Consider the following 16,987-nt stretch of genomic DNA (forward strand, 5'->3'; position numbering starts at 1 on the left):
TTGCTCATTGTGTTTGACTGCAAAAAAAGCAGGCAATACAACGGAATAGGCCTGTTTTTTAAGAAATCTGATGACTGGTCACTCGTCCACCTGCAAAAAATCCTAACCTAATGTGGTAAGAACTCACTTCAATTGGACCTTTTTTCCCCCTCAAATCTGTTCTCAATCACATTGTTAATGTTTTGTCTGTGTGTGTTTGCTGTTTTGCAGCTCTGGACGTGGCTGGAGGATTTACAGAAGGAGCTTCTGGACGATGTGTATGCTGAATCTGTGGAGGCAGTGCAGGATTTGATCAAACGCTTTGGGCAGCAGCAGCAGACCACCCTGCAAGTGACAGTGAATGTCATCAAAGAAGGGGAGGATCTAATCCAACAGTTGAGGTTGGCAATCAGATTGTTACAAACTTTAGGATTGTCACTGTCTCATTTAGTTCGAACTCCCTGTTCCTGATCTCAATTTGCACAGCTAAATTCCCCCCTCTTGTCCTAGTGGCAGGATTAGAGATGGGTGAAAAACGACGCTTAGGTTTCTGTCACTGGGATAACGAGGCTGTTATAGCGGTGTAAACTTGGAGAGTTAGCACAGAGGTAGCAGTCTCCCAGAATTTTTGCTAAATGAACAATGGTAAAAATCTAGCTTATTGCAGAAGTTAAGTATATTCCTTTTGAGACTGAACTGTAGCATGAGAGTGAGAAATGTGGTTCAAAAATAGAATCTTTCTTTGGGATGCTAAAACAAATCCCACCATGGCAGCTGGGGGAATTTAAATTTAATTATTAGAGCTGGAATAAAAAGCTAGTCTTAGTAATGATAAGACCATAAGACATAGGAGCAGAAATTAGGCCATTCGGCCCATCGAGTCTGCTCCGCCATTCAATCATGGCTGATAAGTTTCTCAACCCCATTCTCCCGCCTTCTCCCCGTAACCTTTGATTCCCTTACTAATCAAGAACCTATCTATCTCGGTCTTAAATACACTTTCTGGAGGTCAACAAGTATGTGACAAAATGATGATTACAAAACTACCAGATTGTCATAAAAGCCCATCTGGTTCGCTAATATCCTTCAGGGAAAGATATCTGCAGTCCTTACCTGGTTTGGCTTAGTTGTAACTCCAGATCCACAGCAATGTGGTCTTAACTGCCCCCTGAAAAGGCCTAGCAAGCCACTCAGTTATGTCAAACAGCTACAGACCAGTTAAATAAGAATAAAGCTGCATGGACCACTTGGCACTGATCTCTGCACTGGAAACAATAAAGATGCCTCCGGTCTAGTCGACCCTGCAAAGCCCTCTACCCTAGCGTCAAGGGTCTTGTACCAAAATTGGGAGAGCTGTCCCACAGATGAGTCAAGCAACAGCCTAACATAGTCATGCTCACCGAATCATACTCAATGTACCAGACTCCTCTACCATCCACTCAGCACTTCTGGGTGATGATGGCTCCAAATACTTCAATCTTGTCTTTTGTGCTGATGTGCTGGACTCTGCTGTCATTGAGGTCAGGAATGTTTCTAGAGCCACCTCCTCCATTTATGACCAGATGTGGCAGGATTGCAGAATTTAGGTCTGATCTGTTGGTTGTGGAATCATCTAACTTTGCATGTAGCATGCTACTTCCGCTGTTTAGCATGTAGTCCTTTATTGTAGCTTCACCAGGCTGGCATCTCATTTTTAGGTATGCCTGGTGCTGCTAATGAATGGGCAGTTTGCATCTCAAAGGGGCTGGGACGCATCCTCACAGGGGGTTTTGCTAGTGCTGTTGAGAAGGGTTTAAACTAGTTTGGTAAGTGAATAGGAATCTAAGAGTAGATTCAGAAGGGAGGGGCAAAAAGTTGGAAATGGAAGGCAGAAAATTAGTAAGCGTTTTGGAAAACAGGGAAAACAAATGCTGGAAAATAGTCAACAATGGAGTTTGACAGGGTTTTATATATATATATATATATATATATATATATACTTCAATGGAAGGTATTAAGGTGAATAAGGCAGATGAGCTGAGAACACAGATTGACGTGTGGGAGTATTATGTTTTGGCTATTATGGAGACATTGCTGAAAGAAAGGCTGGAATGGCAGCTCAACATTCCTGTTTACAGGGTTTTCAGTTGAGAAAGAGAGGGGGATAAAAAATAGGAGGGCAGGGTCACAATATTGATTAAATAAATAATTATGGCTGAGAGGAGGGATGATATGAGAGAAAGATCATCAAATGAGGCCAAATGGGTTGAACTGAAGAAGGAAAAAGGGGCAATCACACTACTGGGAATGTACTATGGATGACCAAACAGTCAGAGGGTGATGGAAGAGCAAATACAGAGGCAAATCTCTGAGAATTGCAAAAACAATAGGGCAGTAATAATGGAGGATTTCAAATATCCTAATATGAATGGCGATAGAAAGGCACAAAGGGAGCAGAATTTGTAAAATGCATTCAGGAGAACCTTTTTAGCTGGTAAGCTAGTACCTAGCAAACCCAACAATATAATGGATGGTTCTAGACTTGGTTTTAGAGAATGAAGCTGGGCAGGTGGAGGGGCTATCAGTTGGGGAGCACTTTAGTGGAAGTGATAATTCAGTTTTTAAATTACCTTTTGGGAGTTGTGAGCGTCACTGGCAAGACCAACATTTGTCGCCCTTTCCTGATTGCCTTTGAAAAGGTGGCGGTGAGGCACCTTCTTGAACTGCTGCAGCCCATCTGGTGTATGTATACCTACAGTTTTGTTAGGAAAGGAGTTCTAGGATTTTGACCCAGCAGCAGTAGAGGAATAGCCATATAGGTCCAAGTCAGGATAGTGTGTGACTTGGAAGGGGAACTTGCAGGTGGTGGTGTTCCCATGTGTCTGCTGCCCTTGTCCTTCTGGGTGGTAGAGGTCACAGGTTTGGAAGGTGTTGTTGAAGGAACTGTGGTGAGTTGTTGCAGTACATCTTGCAAATGGTACACATTGCTGCCGCTGTGTATCAGTGATGAAGGGAGTGAATTTTTAAGGCGGTAGATTGGGTGCCGATCAAGCAGGCTGCTTTGACCTTGATTGTGTCAAGCTTCCTGATTGTTGTTGGAACCTTACTCATCCAGGCAAGTGGAGAGTGTTCCATCACACTCCTGACCTGTGCCTTGTAGATGGTGGACAGGCTTTGGGGACTGCGGGGTAAGTTACTCACTGCAGAATTCTGAGCTTCTGACCTGCTTTTGTAGCCACATTTTACATGGCTAGTCCAGTTAAATTACTGAATAATGGTAACCCCTCCAGGGTGTTGATAGTGGGGGACTCAGCGATGGTAATGCCTTTGAATGTTATGGGGATTTGGTTAGATTCTCTTTTCTGTGGAGATAGTCATTGCCTGACACTTTAGAGTAGTTATGGAAAAGGATAAAGATAGACCAGGAATAAAAGCCCTCAATTGGGGTTAAGCTAATTTTACTAAACCGGGATGTGATTTATTTAAAGTGGACTGGAAGAGCAGGGGAGGTGATGGTGTAGTGGTATTGTCACTGGAATTGTAATCCAGAGACCCAGGATACCTGAGGACCTGGGTTCGAATTCCATCACAGCAGACGGTGAAATTTGAATTCAATAAAAATCTGGAAGTCAGATGATGACTGATGTCATTTAGTCCTTTGATGTCCTTACCTGCCTACATGTGTCTCCAGACTATCCAGATACTAATCCATAGCCTCCTGGATGTCAAGGAAAAATGCCAAGGTCTCTCTATTGCAGAAAACCTAGAGGAGTATAAAAAATGTTGGGCGTAAAAGGAAAGTAGGAAAGCGAAGAGAGGGCATGAAAACAATATTGTCAAGTAAACCCCAAAGATTTTTTGGGGACCACAAGGGTAACCTGAGTGTGGTTGCAGAAGACGTTGGTGTGGCTCTTAATGAATACTTTGTTTTCACAAAAGGGAGAGACAATACAGATCTTGGGATCAAGGAGCAGCAGTGTGAACTATTCGACAAAATTAAAATAGTGAGAGAGATAGAATTAAGGCATGCAGTTCTGGTCACTGCACTATAGGAAACGTGATTACACTGGAGGGGGCACTGGGGACATTAATGATGATGTTGTCTGGGCTGGTGATTTTTAGTTGTGAGGAAAGATTGGATAGGCTGGGGTTGTTTTCTTTGGAACAGAGGAGGCTGAGATGACCGAATTGAAATGAATAAAATTGAAGGTCCAGATAGAATGGATAGGAAGGCACTATTACCCTTAGTTGAGGGGTCCAAAACCAGGATGCGTGATTTAGGGTAAGCGATAGGAGGTTTAGAGGGGATTCAAGGGAAATTTTTTTCACCAGGGGTGGTGGGAATCTGAAACTCTCTGCTTGAAAGGGTGGCGGAGGCAAAATCCCATATAACATTGAAAAATACTTGGATATGCACTTGAAGGGCCCTAACTCACAAGGCAACGGAATAGAGGTGTAATATGGGATTAGGCTGGATTGCACTTGTCAACTGGCAAGGAACAATGGGACAAACGGCCTCCTTCTGTGCTGTAAATTTCTATGATTCTGTGAAGTCAGAGTGTGATGGAATACTCTCCACTTGCCCAAATGAGTGCAGCTCCAACAACATTCAGGAAGCTCCGCACCATCCAGGACAAAAGAGCTTGCTTGATCAGCGCCCCATTCAGCGCCTTAAAACATTTACTTCCCGCAACCAAGGGCACATAGCAGCAGTAATGTGTACCATCAACAAAATGCACCACAGGAACGCGACTAGGCTGCTTCAACAGTTGCTTTCAAACCTGCAACTTCCAACACCTGGAAGAACAAGAGCACGTATGAACACCACCACCTGCAAGCTCCCCTCCAAGCCACACACCATCTTGACTTGAAGTTAAATCGCTGCTCCTTTACTGTCGCTGAGTCAAAAACCTGGAATTTCCTCGCTAACAGCAATGTAGGTGTATCTGCACCAGATAGACTGCAGCAGCTCAAGAAGGCGACTCACCACTACCTTTTCAAGGGCATTGGGGATGGACAACAAATGTTGTACTCCCATACCATGAGCAATTTTAAAAAAAATCTGTAATATATATATCTTGGCAAACTCAGTTGGGCATGCATGCAGTCCTGGAGTCAGGCTTAGGGAGAGAAAATTAATCATCCCATCCTACTTTTGTACATACTTCAGCAGAATGGCAGAGGCCTAGGAATAAGTCATTTATGTATTTATGCCTCATCTGACCACTAGTGTTTACCTCTCAGTCAGCTGTGAGTTTATGCTATGTAAGGTACTTGGTGTGCAGAGATGAATCAAATGGGGGCTAAAAGGAAACAGCCCAAATATTGGAAACCTGAAATAAAAATAAAATTGCTAGAAAGGCCCAATGGCTCCTGTCTCGCCTCTTTGATTGAGCTGATGTGTATTTTCAGCATTTTTTTTGTTTTAATTTTCATAAGGGGAGCGGGATTGCATTTTTCTTGAAAAAAAATAAATCTTAAAGACAGCATCCTTCTTTTAGTCTAAAATAAATTAAAAACTTGAAGTTAAAGGCAATTATCAGGTTTTGGAAATCTCGATTGCCAAAACACAGTTGCAGTTGTATTCAGTTGCAGATGTGATCTGAATGCTTTGATTTTAATTCCATTTTGTAACCACTGTTCCCTCTGATATATGAAAGATCATACTAACAGTAAGCTGGTGGCAGAGTTAAATTGTCACATATGAGAATATAGGATAAATGATTGTTTGGAACAAATCCTATGTTATGTAAAAATTCATAAGGTTTCATGGGCAGTACATTTTGTGTGCAGTCATACTTTAAAAAAAACGCAGTTGATGTATGATGTACTTTTCTTCAGTAAGATTTGTGACAAAAATAACAACATAACCTTTCCTTGATCAGAAATGGATGGTATGCCTCATTAATAATATTGCCATCAAGAATTTGTTCCTTTTCGTAATGCTAAAATGGGAAGCTTGCTCTCTTTCATCTCATGTCTTCTGTGATCAAGCACGAGAGATTTTGTTTTGTATCTCTATACCATTATTTCACACTGTTACTCAGGCATGATCTGAAGAAGCACATGCTTTCCATTTTAATAATACCATGCACAGAAACAGTATTCTTTATGGATTCAGGTCTTGCTGAGTCAGTTGTTCTCAACCAGTGCAGCAACAATGGGATTTGACTAAAGTCATCTTAAATCAGTGGCCCATGGTTCTGAGTGTCTTGCATTCAATGAATTTGGACAGTATCATTCCACTTGTTTATAGGCATGGGTCTAGAGCATAATACTGTCATTTTGCACTTCACTTTGTCATAGGATAGCTGATATGGGAAGTTGAAAAATGACACACAGTAGAAGGTGCTCTGTTAAGGTTAGGGCTGAGGCACATAATTGGGGCAGAGTTGAGAGAATTAGACTCTGCATTTAATTTTGCCACACCTGAATGGAAGAAGCTAGTTGCCTCAGATAGAAGGGAATAGAATAATACAATGCAGAAAGAGGCTATCCATCCCATCAAGTCTGCACTAGATCTTTAAAAGAACCATCCACTTAATCTCACTCTTTAGCCATGCCTCTGAAAATTTTTCTCCCTCCAAGTCTTCCCATTCTCCATTTTGAAAGCTGGCAATGCTTCTGTATCCACCACCCTATAAGTTCACTCCAAATTCTAATCACATGTTGTGCAAAAAATGCTTTTTCTTCATACCGCTTCTGGTTTTTTCGGCAATCATCTTAAAATTGTGCTCTCTGGTTATCGACCTTTCAACCGTGGAAACTATTTCCTTTTAAACATTTCATGATTATAAACACCTCTATCAAATCTCCTCTTATTTTCTGCCTTTTCTGCTCTCAGGAAAACAACCCCAGCTTCCAGAATCAGTTCACACAACTGTAATCCCTCATGCCTGAATAATTGGATGATTAAAAGTTTTTAATGCTTTTATCTCCCTACAGATTTTATAAATATAAAATACAGGATGTTACTATTTTTATTTCAGCATCGAGAATGGCTTCTTAACTAATATTTGATGCACTAGTGAATCTTAACAGTAAAATGTGTACTTGGCAGATGCAGCAATAATCTTGACTATAATGCACCATTGGGTATTAAAGTTATTTTAATTTTTTGTATCATTTAGTTTGTCTTTGGTCCAGAATATTTTGTGTTAAGGATGAAAGGGGTCTCCTTATCCAGTTACTTATAGTCAGGTGATTGGAGGATGAGAGTTTTTATGACAGCTGCTTAATGCAAGTTGTGAGCTGTGGTGGAGGCAGTTCAGAGGAGGTTTACTAGATTGAGACCTGGAACGAGCGGGTTGTCTTATGAGGATAGATTGGACAGACTGAGCTTGTTTCCAGTGGAGTTTAGAAGAGTCAGTGGTGACTTAATTGAAGTATATAAGATCCTGAATGGTCTTGACAAGGTGGACGTGGAAAGCATGTTTTCGCTTGTGGGTGAGTCCAGAGCTAGCCTTATAGGGCAAAGATGAGAATTTTTTTCTGAGGGTTGTGTGACTTTGGAACTCTCCGTCTCAGAAAGCGATGGAAGCAGGGCCACTGAATTGTTAAAAATTATTCGTTCATGAGATTTGGGCATCGCTGGCTAGGCCAGCATTTATTACCCACCCCTAATTGCCCTTGTTCAGAGGGCATTTAAGAGTCAACCACATTGCTGTGGGTCTGGAGTCACATGTAGGCCAGACCAGGTAAGGACGACAGATTTCCTTCTCTAAAGGACATTAGTGAACTACATGGATTTTTACAACAATCAACAATGGTTTCATAGATATAAAAGCAAAGAACTGCGGATGCTGGAAATCCAAAACAAAAACAAAAACAGAAATACCTGGAAAACCTCAGCAGGTCTGGCAGCATCGGTGGAGAAGAGCACAGTTGACGTTTCGAGTCCTCATGACCCTTCAACAGAACTAAATAAAAATAGGAAAGGGGTGAAATATAAGCTAGTTTAGGGGGGTGGGGGGTGGGTGTTGTAACAAGAAGAGCTAGCTCTTCTTGTCCCAACCACCCCCCGCCCCCCTTAAACCAGCTTATATTTCACCCCTTTCCTATTTTTATTTAGTTCTGTTGAAGGGTCATGAGGACTCGAAACGTCAACTGTGCTCTTCTCCACCGATGCTGCCAGACCTGCTGAGTTTTTCTAGGTGTTTTTGTTTTTGTAACAATGGTTACATGGTCATCATTAGATTTTTAATTCCAGTTTTTTTATTGAATTCAAATTCCACCATCTGCCGTGTCAGGATTTGAACCCAGGCACCCAGAGCATTAATAGTCCAGCAACAATATCACTACGCCATTAGCAGATGTAGATAGATTCTTGTTGGGCAAGGGTATCAAAGGTTATCGGGGGTAGATGGGAATGTGGAACTCGAAGCACAAACAGATCAGCCATGATCTTATTGAATGGTGGAGCAGGCTCGAGGGGCTGAGTGGCCTACTTCTCCTATTCCGTTTGCTCGTATCCTACATTCAAACACCCATGCCTTATGATAAAGTAGTTTTGATTTGGTTGTTATCTCCTCACCTGGAATAAATTCTATCAGGTCATATGGATACATGCTACTGATGGGGAGACATAAAAGAAATACCACAAAAGTATTGCCATATATGTTGGAAAATTGCCAGTGTGCATGGTACCTTGAGGTATGATGCCGACAGTTAAGGCTCTCGCTTTCAGCGCACATTTATTTAAGTTAGCCCTCTTAGCTTAAATTTGTGAGATAATTATTTCTCTCTGCCGCATAAACAGCATCCTCACCATCTACTGTTTTGTTAAAATTTGTATTTTTGTTGATTTTGACATGCAGTAGCTGGTTTTCCTCTGACTAATGAATGTATGTTCACCTATTTCCAGTGCATTACATAACAGGAAAAATAACCATTTGCAATTGATGAAAGCTTCTGGTCATGGGTCCAGCAGTAGCATGAGGAGGTAGAGGTTGGACATTGTTGTGCCTGTTGTACAGATGTAAAATAATTGCAATGAGGGCCATTCTTGGGGGCAGCATCCCACACCAGATTCACGTTAGAGGTATGGTAGCTACCATATTGGCACAAGCAGCCGCTCAGGCACTTGTAGCGGCAATGTAATGGCTGATGGTGTTGTTCGAGGGATAGACAATGGCTAGTACCCTGGAGACACATCTCCTGCTCCTTTCTGAAACCGTGCCATGGAATCTTCCTCGTTCACCTGAGAGGGCAGACTAGTCCCCAGTTCAGCGCTTCATTTGAAAGGTGACACCTCTGATAGTGCTGAGGGAGTGCTGCACTACACTGGTGAGCCTGTTCAGATCTCTGAGCCCGTGTCTTGGAGCAGGATGCAAGCTTCTGATCTAGAGGCGAGAGTGCTGCCAACTGTGCCACAGCTGACACTCTGATAAGCAGAATAGGTTCTGGGCTTTCATTTCTCAGGATTCTTCAGTGGTTGCTAAAGCCCAAGCAGGAACTACTAAAAAATAATTTTGAATAAAAAGATCCAGTGAAGATAAGAGCAACGTTAGTGAGGACTGCTGGTGGCCTGCAATTGTCTTTGCTCCCATTGTCCATCCTTTCTCATTAATAAACAGAATTTTTCTTTTGTAAGTTACAGTGCATTACCCATTTGAAATAAGATTGTATTTATATCTTACTGATAGGGCAATAGGGTGCTAAGTTGAAAATTCAACAAGTTAATTGACTTCTAAGTAACAACTTCAAAGGATTTAAAGGTTTTTGTTTGTAAAATGAACCAGGAATTCAACCAGAAACGAATCAGTCATTGTGTGTATTACCTGTTGCAATTACCTTACTGTAATTTTCTTGCTAGGGATTCTGCTATTTCAAGCAACAAGACTCCACACAACAGCTCCATTAATCATATAGAGAGTGTTCTTCAGCAGCTGGATGAAGCCCAGGCTCAGATGGAAGATCTTTTTCAGGAGCGCAAGATCAAACTGGATCTCTTCCTTCAGCTCCGAGTATTTGAACGGGATGCAATAGATGTAAGTGTCACATGGAGGAAAACATAGGTTTTCTTAAACATCTGCTTTATCTTATAGATCTATGAAGTTCTTGGAGTGATTATTTCCATGCTGTTATTTCTTAGGTTTCCTTCCTTCTTTGATAGAAAGGTACATTGCATTTATTCTGCTGTACATGTCATCTCCTCCACCACAAGGCAGGTAGAGGGCACTGATGCACCCCTGCCGTTGCTGCATTCTAGCATAGCACATGCAGATCACACCATTGTCACTATTTATCACAACAATTGGATAAAATTCTCACAACTCCATTTAATTGACTTAGTAATCAAAGGTTCAACAGGATTGCAGTCACATTTACCAGTTCTTCAAATCGTTTGAGAAGATTTTATTGCAAAGTGGGTAATCCTGAATATTTAATTGACTGTCAATTTTGCGGTGAAATTCTGTTGAATTCATCACACCCATTGTCACTTGTTATTACAACAAATACAAATTGAGAGTTATGATACCAGAAATTTTGTGATATACTTTCTCTGAATCATGATGCTAGCAACTATTGTGACAATATGCAGCATTGATGTCACAGTAATTGCTGAATTCAGTGAAATGCTGTATTCATTACCTTCATGCTGAAAAAAAAAACAAATCCAATCTCTTAACGAAAATATTCTCACATTCAATAAATAATCCTACTTTAAAAAGATCAGAGAGTTCAAAGCACATTGTTCTTCCATTTCTTTGGTTTTGCCTATCACTTCCAGCTGTAAGACTTCCAACTCTCAATCCTATCATGTGCAAGAAGTGTGCAAGCGTAGTTTCTCTTGCTGTGTTTCATTTATCCCCGATCTCTCTTTACTCTAGAATTAGCTATTGTTAGTCAAAGTTTTCTCCGAGGTCAAAAATCTCAAGTTTCTCTAGCCTTAAATAATTCCCAGACTGCTTTAATTTCCATTCTCCTATGCATCAATCAACAACAACAATTATTATCTTCTGTGCTATTTCTGTTCCACCTCTGAGCCCTTTCTGTGCTTGTCTCAGTAAATGCATATAGGAATCAAATGGGTGCTTTTAAAAATAACTTGCATTCCCAAATAAGTAAAGGAATTCGATCATTAAGCCAGTTTACGAATTCTTAGATTTGATACTAGTTGTCCCGTTTTAAGGGCCTTATCCAAATCGATTGAACATTGGAAAAATAACATTGTTTTAATCTGAAATTAATCCAATTTAGGCTCATATCACACTCCAATAACATTTGGGGAAATTAATTTCTGATATATCCCTCAAATAATTATCTTCCTGCACTCCAAAAGAAACTGTAGTGATATGTTTTTGCATCAGGAGAAGCAGCTACAAACAAATCCTAGTCTTTAACATTATATCTGCTTTATTACCAGAGCTGAATTTTCTCATAGCTTTATTCTGCATACATCTAGCACTGGCAATAATAAGTGGTTTAAAAAAATTACAACTAAGGGATTCAACAACTTTTGATACTGAAGAGAATTGCTCTCAACTTTATTGATGCACTTAGATTAATGGAATGACCAATCATAATATGGTTTTACTAATTAGTTGTCACTTTAAAAGCAGCAGTAACACCATAATTTTGGCTGTTGTCAGCACCGATTAGTATGTCTTTCATGAGCATAATAAAGTTTCCCCTTGGCCTGGATGCATGGCAAGAGCATGTGTTTACGTATGGCTTAATCCATTAAAAAAAACACTTCACATGGATGAGATAATAATCTGCACTGCCTGTTCTTAAAAGCTGAGTTTTGGTGATTACTGTTTTAAAGGTTCTAATGAACTGTTGCTAGGCAACTGAATGATCAAATTTCAATTGGTCATTTTCTTCATTCATGAGGATGAATTGTTAGCATGGATTTTTATCTGATGGTCAAGTTCATATTTCCGCTAAGATTGTTGTGGGTTAATATACTACCAAATGACATCAACACTGTGAAACTTCTACAATCATATATTTTGTTTTGCACATTTTCAACGATCCAGTTTGGAACTACACATGTAAGTGTAGTGATGTGCAACTAGTAATCTCCAGTAGAAATCAGGGCATGCTAACAAAACAAGTAGAAAGATTGAAAAGGGAATCAGTTTTATTTTTCCTTGTAGCGATGGAGAATGAACATATTTTGCGTATCATCCCTAGTCGCCTGTGGGTCTTTGCTTTCTGCAGTTGCTCAGAAAATGGCTTATTCTGAAGGGACAATGGTCAATATCTGTTTTATCCATTACCTTTATCTTTGTCCTTTCACTTCTCCCCCCAGTGCTGTAGCTGCAAAAAACAAACAATGGCTATAGCTTTGCCTACTAAGTTCAAGGGAAAAGAGAACAGATTGCATGATATTTTAGGAGCAATACCAAATGAAGGGCATTTTCTTAATAGTATTCAAAATGATGTAATGTTGCTAATAGCATAGAAAGTAAATCTGACCCTGATATAATCAAAATATCATGACAAGAAAATCGCAGGTTTATAATCCCTGGTTTCTGTCAAATCAAACCTTATAATTGGCTTTAATACCTTGAATTAGTCAAGCTTTCCACTCCCAATGGTGACTTTTCTTAGAAAATACATGTGTTTGAATGTTGGGCTAGGCCACAATTCAGTTCTGGTGCCCTCTACCATCAAATAGTTTGCCAATATACACTGTCTACTAACTTAATAAGAATGTTGATAATAGGTGATATGCTAGAGGGCACCCAGTTTGTGAGGAACTATGCTGCAACAAAAGTTAATTATTGCATCAGAAGATGGGGGAAAAATTGGAAAGGAAGATGAAATACAGTAACAATTTAACACTTCAAAGTTACTGTGTACATGTTAAAATTTGTGCTAATAACTAGAATCGAGAAATATTTTCAATCAATTTCTGTTGGTGAGTAATTTGAGTTGTGCTGCCTTTCAGAATAGTACCGTAATTTCACAAAACTAACTCTCATAGGTTATACAAAATGAACCATCCAATTTGTCTGGTTGCAGTTCAGGTTACAAATGTTCGGGTTATAAATGTGACTCTTTTTGCAGAAGGTTGGCCAGTTCCAATTTCCTTACAGTTCACAGGTAAGAATTTGTAAGTGTGGCAATGGATTCAACTGTGTTTGTATGTGTAATCAGGTGATTGTGAAGTCCATCTGCAAGGGCGAGTGAATCGGTGTTTGTTGTGAGTCTATGTAAATATGAATTAGCAGTCAGTGTCTATTTATAGAATTTATAGAAAATTATGGATTATTGGAAGTAATTCTTAGAGTGGCATTGGGCTAAATATCCTTTTGACATTGAGGTTAATTTTTCAACTTTATTGCAACAACCTGGGATGTGGATTGCCCATCTTTTATTGATTTTAATGGACAATGGTCAGCTGATCTACTCCATTAGGTAACCAACAGGGATGGGAGGTGGAAAATGACCCCCTTTGTGTTCAATTATTTCTGTAACCCTAGATCCCAAATCCAGTAGTGTTATTTTTGCCACGTGTTTGTGTAGTTCATTAAATAAGATTAGTTAGAAATGCTGGGATAGGTATAAGACTCAAGTCGATAGGTTTTACCACAGATTTGCTACATAGCTAATGGAAAAATATGACCATCTGCGTCTTGTACTGCAGAATTTAGGGCAGAGAGCATGTCTGTACAGGCAAGACTTGGGATTTTAAAAAATTATATACATAATAGAATTGAAATTGAGTTTGTCTCTATTGTAGTGAAGGTTATTTTGTGAAATTACGGTAGTTTATAAAAGGTGACATTTTTATAATTTAGATAGCACAGAGCCAAATCTCAACAATGAAATGATTACTTTGAAAATTCAGCTTCTGTTAATGGCCAATGATCCTAACATTGACCTTGATAAATGAATGTTAGTGCAATTTAAATGAAACTGTTTCAACTGAGAACTGATAAATTATCTGTTTTGGCCTGATTATCTTGAGACTGAGCAAATGTATAAATGAATGCTGCAATAATTGATGTTTTTTTAACTGAATTTCTGATTAATTTAATTGTTAATCTTTCTTCTGTTTTTGCCTTAAAATATTGTATATTGAAGCTCAGTATTCATTCATCTATTTTCTCTGAATACAGAACATTACATTTGCAACATTGTTACATATTAATACTGTATATAAACCTGAGTGTCTGTGACTGTCTTAAGTTTTTGATGCTAAACTGATGTTGTTCATGTTGAAAGTATTCCTTCCTGATGGAGTTTTCATTCAAGTCAGTGCACTAGTTCAGCATAGTTTTCCATAAATTATGATGGCTTGCTTCTTTCAGATCATTTCAGACCTCGAGTCTTGGAATGATGAGCTGTCCCAACAGATGAACGACTTTGACACTGAGGATTTGACCCTTGCTGAACAGAGGTTGCAGCACCACGCTGATAAAGCTCTAACTATGAATAACTTGACTTTTGACGTCATCCATCAGGGGCAGGAATTACTCCAGTATGTGAATGAAGTACAAGCCTCAGGTATGTTCCACAGAGTGTTTTATAACTCCAAACTTGGAGGCTATTTGACTGAGGTTTATAAAATAATGAAGGGACTAGATTGTGTCCACATTGACAAATGTTTTCAATTGTATACTTGACCAGGGGTCACCCTTATATAGGGCTGGATGTGCTAAAGTTATAATGGTGGTAGGCAGACCAGGAGAGCCTTGGAATAGTCAAGTCTAGGGGTGACAAAGGCATACATTAAGGTTTCAGCAGCTGAAGAGCTGAGGAAGGGGCTGAGGCAGCCAACATTATGTAAGTAGTTTTGGTGATGGAGGGTTTAGAAGCTCAGCTCAGGGCCAGATAGGATGTCATGATTGTGAATATTCTGGTTCAACCTCAGGCAGAGACCAGGGAGAGAGAGCTGGGGTTGGTAGATAGGGAACGGGGTTTATAGTGGGGACCGAAGTATAACTTTGGGCTTCCCAATATTTAATGGAATAGTAACTAATTTTATTAGTTGAATAGCAATTATGAAACATGGACATTGCGAGGAACTTACTCTATTAACTAAAACAAAATATACTTTTATAATTTGCTGCAATTTTTCTCTGAGGGTTGCTATGAAAATATATGAAATTGGGCTAACCAGCATGCAAAGGGTAAACTTGAAGCTCTAGTAATTTTGACAGAGGTTTTGTATTATCTCTCCTGCTACAGTTACAACTTGGCTATTTGAATAAGGCACCTGTGCTGGAATAGGTAACAGTTTCCTAGTTACAGATCGTCACAAGTATCTTGTGAGCAAATTAGAAGTTCTTGTTAAACCAATCTGTGATTATGACTTGAGCTTCTACTGAATGAAGAAAACAGCAATGCCCATTTTATTTTGTTATAATTTTTTATATTTTATCATAGTTTAAATGTATTGTGTTTTCCCAGCTGGAAGGATGGCCTGAAGAGCTCCTCCAGTTTTTTACCTGGCCACTAGAAAGTACAGAAAAGTGGCTAGAATGTGTCTCAGATTTTCCCTTCCTGGAGAAAAGTAGCTTATGTGTTGTTGAAACTCAGAAATTGCCATAAATTATAGGTATCAGCTCCCATGTAGATGCCATGGCACAGCATATTGGAAGTTGTGCAAGTTGAAACAGCTTATAGGATTTTCAGTGAGCACGATGTTAACCTGCACTGCCGGACACAGATAGAAATTAGTTCTTGATAAAAGACCAGCCTTTTAGCATGAATTCCTTATTTCAGCAGATTGTTTGGGATAGACAATAAGTCACACTGCTTCTTGACAGGTTTGGAGCATATTAGAGGATTGCTCTTGTGACTCTGTTAACCCTGGTTACAAAGGTGTTGACAAAAAACTTTGAAGTCTTTAGACTATGAATGCTTCCCCTTGGTCAAAGAACAATTTAAATAATTTGTTAAAAGATGAACTAGAAACCTAAATGGTTAATACTGTAACTAGGTGAGGGGTCAATGTTTTGAGGAGAGGAAGCCAGATGTTTAGGAGTGAATAAAATTTTCAAATATGTTTTGTACTTGCTGTTACCCTTTAGGTGTTGAGTTAACCTGTGACAGAGATGTCGATATGGCAACCCGTGTGCAGGACCTCCTGGAATTTCTTCACGAGAAGCAACAGGAACTGGACCTCACCGCAGAGCAGCACCGTCGGCACTTAGAGCAGTGTGTGCAGCTGAGGCACCTACAGGCTGAGGTCAAACAGGTTAGCATTGAGGTTGTTTTGCATGATTATGACTAAAATGTCATAATTTGTTTTTGATGAGAGTGCAGCATTCACGTGGGAGGAAACCAGAAATTGCACATTGTCATAGATTGAGAGTTGCGGTTCTGAGGTTCCGCTATCGGCGCATTGTTTGAGTGCAATAAAGATTCAATTTCTGCACACCTTCACAAGCAATACTAGACCTGGGAACACATGATACTAACATTGGGCAACCATCAATGGGAAAGGGTAATTTTTGTTGCTTAGCACTAATACCCTTATCGTAAAAAAAATGAAAAATTTGGACAGCTATATGTTGTTTATCTTTTTAATCTTCCATGGGATAGCAGTGGATACATGGGAACAACACCACCTGCAATTCCGCTCCAAGTCATAAACCCCACACTGAGAACCATATTAGCATTTCTTTATTGTCCCTGGGTTAAAACCCTGGAAGTCCCTCCCTAACACCACTGTTGCTGTACCTACTGCAGAGGTTCAAGGAGGCAGCTCACCACCACTTCTCAAGGGCAGTTTGAGATTGGCAACAAATGTTGGCCTTGGCCCGACACTCTCATCCTATGAAAGAAAGAACAAAAACAATGGTTGGGCCAAGGATACTACCCTGAGGAGCTCCTGCTGTGATGTCCAGGTGTTGAGATGATTGGCCTTCAACAACCACAAATATATTTTATGCTAGGTATGACTCCAACCAGTGGAGAGTGTTCCTCCGATTCCCATTGATCTCAATTTTGGTGGAGCTACCTTGATGTCAAGGGCACTCAACTCATTTTTGAAATTCAACTCTTTATTTTCCATGTCTGTACCGAGGTTGTATGAGGTTTGTAATGACTATGAGTTCACCATATG

At 39.8% G+C, this 16,987-nt stretch overlaps 1 protein-coding gene across 4 annotated transcripts in view; it reads left to right on the plus strand.

Annotated features, from left to right (window-relative positions):
- The window catches only part of LOC144678972 (triple functional domain protein), a 663,567-nt gene that overhangs the window by 346,576 nt on the left and 300,004 nt on the right, over window positions 1-16,987 (plus strand). For all 4 annotated transcript variants that reach the window (XM_078539119.1, XM_078539117.1, XM_078539118.1 and 1 more), the window contains 4 exons: window positions 211-380; window positions 9,773-9,947; window positions 14,226-14,421; window positions 15,951-16,117. In XM_078539119.1, coding sequence (XP_078395245.1) covers window positions 211-380; window positions 9,773-9,947; window positions 14,226-14,421; window positions 15,951-16,117 — 708 coding nt within the window. The remainder of the gene's footprint in view (window positions 1-210; window positions 381-9,772; window positions 9,948-14,225; window positions 14,422-15,950; window positions 16,118-16,987) is intronic.

This window comes from Cetorhinus maximus, chromosome 3, assembly GCF_964194155.1.
Source record: "Cetorhinus maximus chromosome 3, sCetMax3.hap1.1, whole genome shotgun sequence".
In the NCBI taxonomy this organism is placed as follows: domain Eukaryota; kingdom Metazoa; phylum Chordata; class Chondrichthyes; order Lamniformes; family Cetorhinidae; genus Cetorhinus; species Cetorhinus maximus.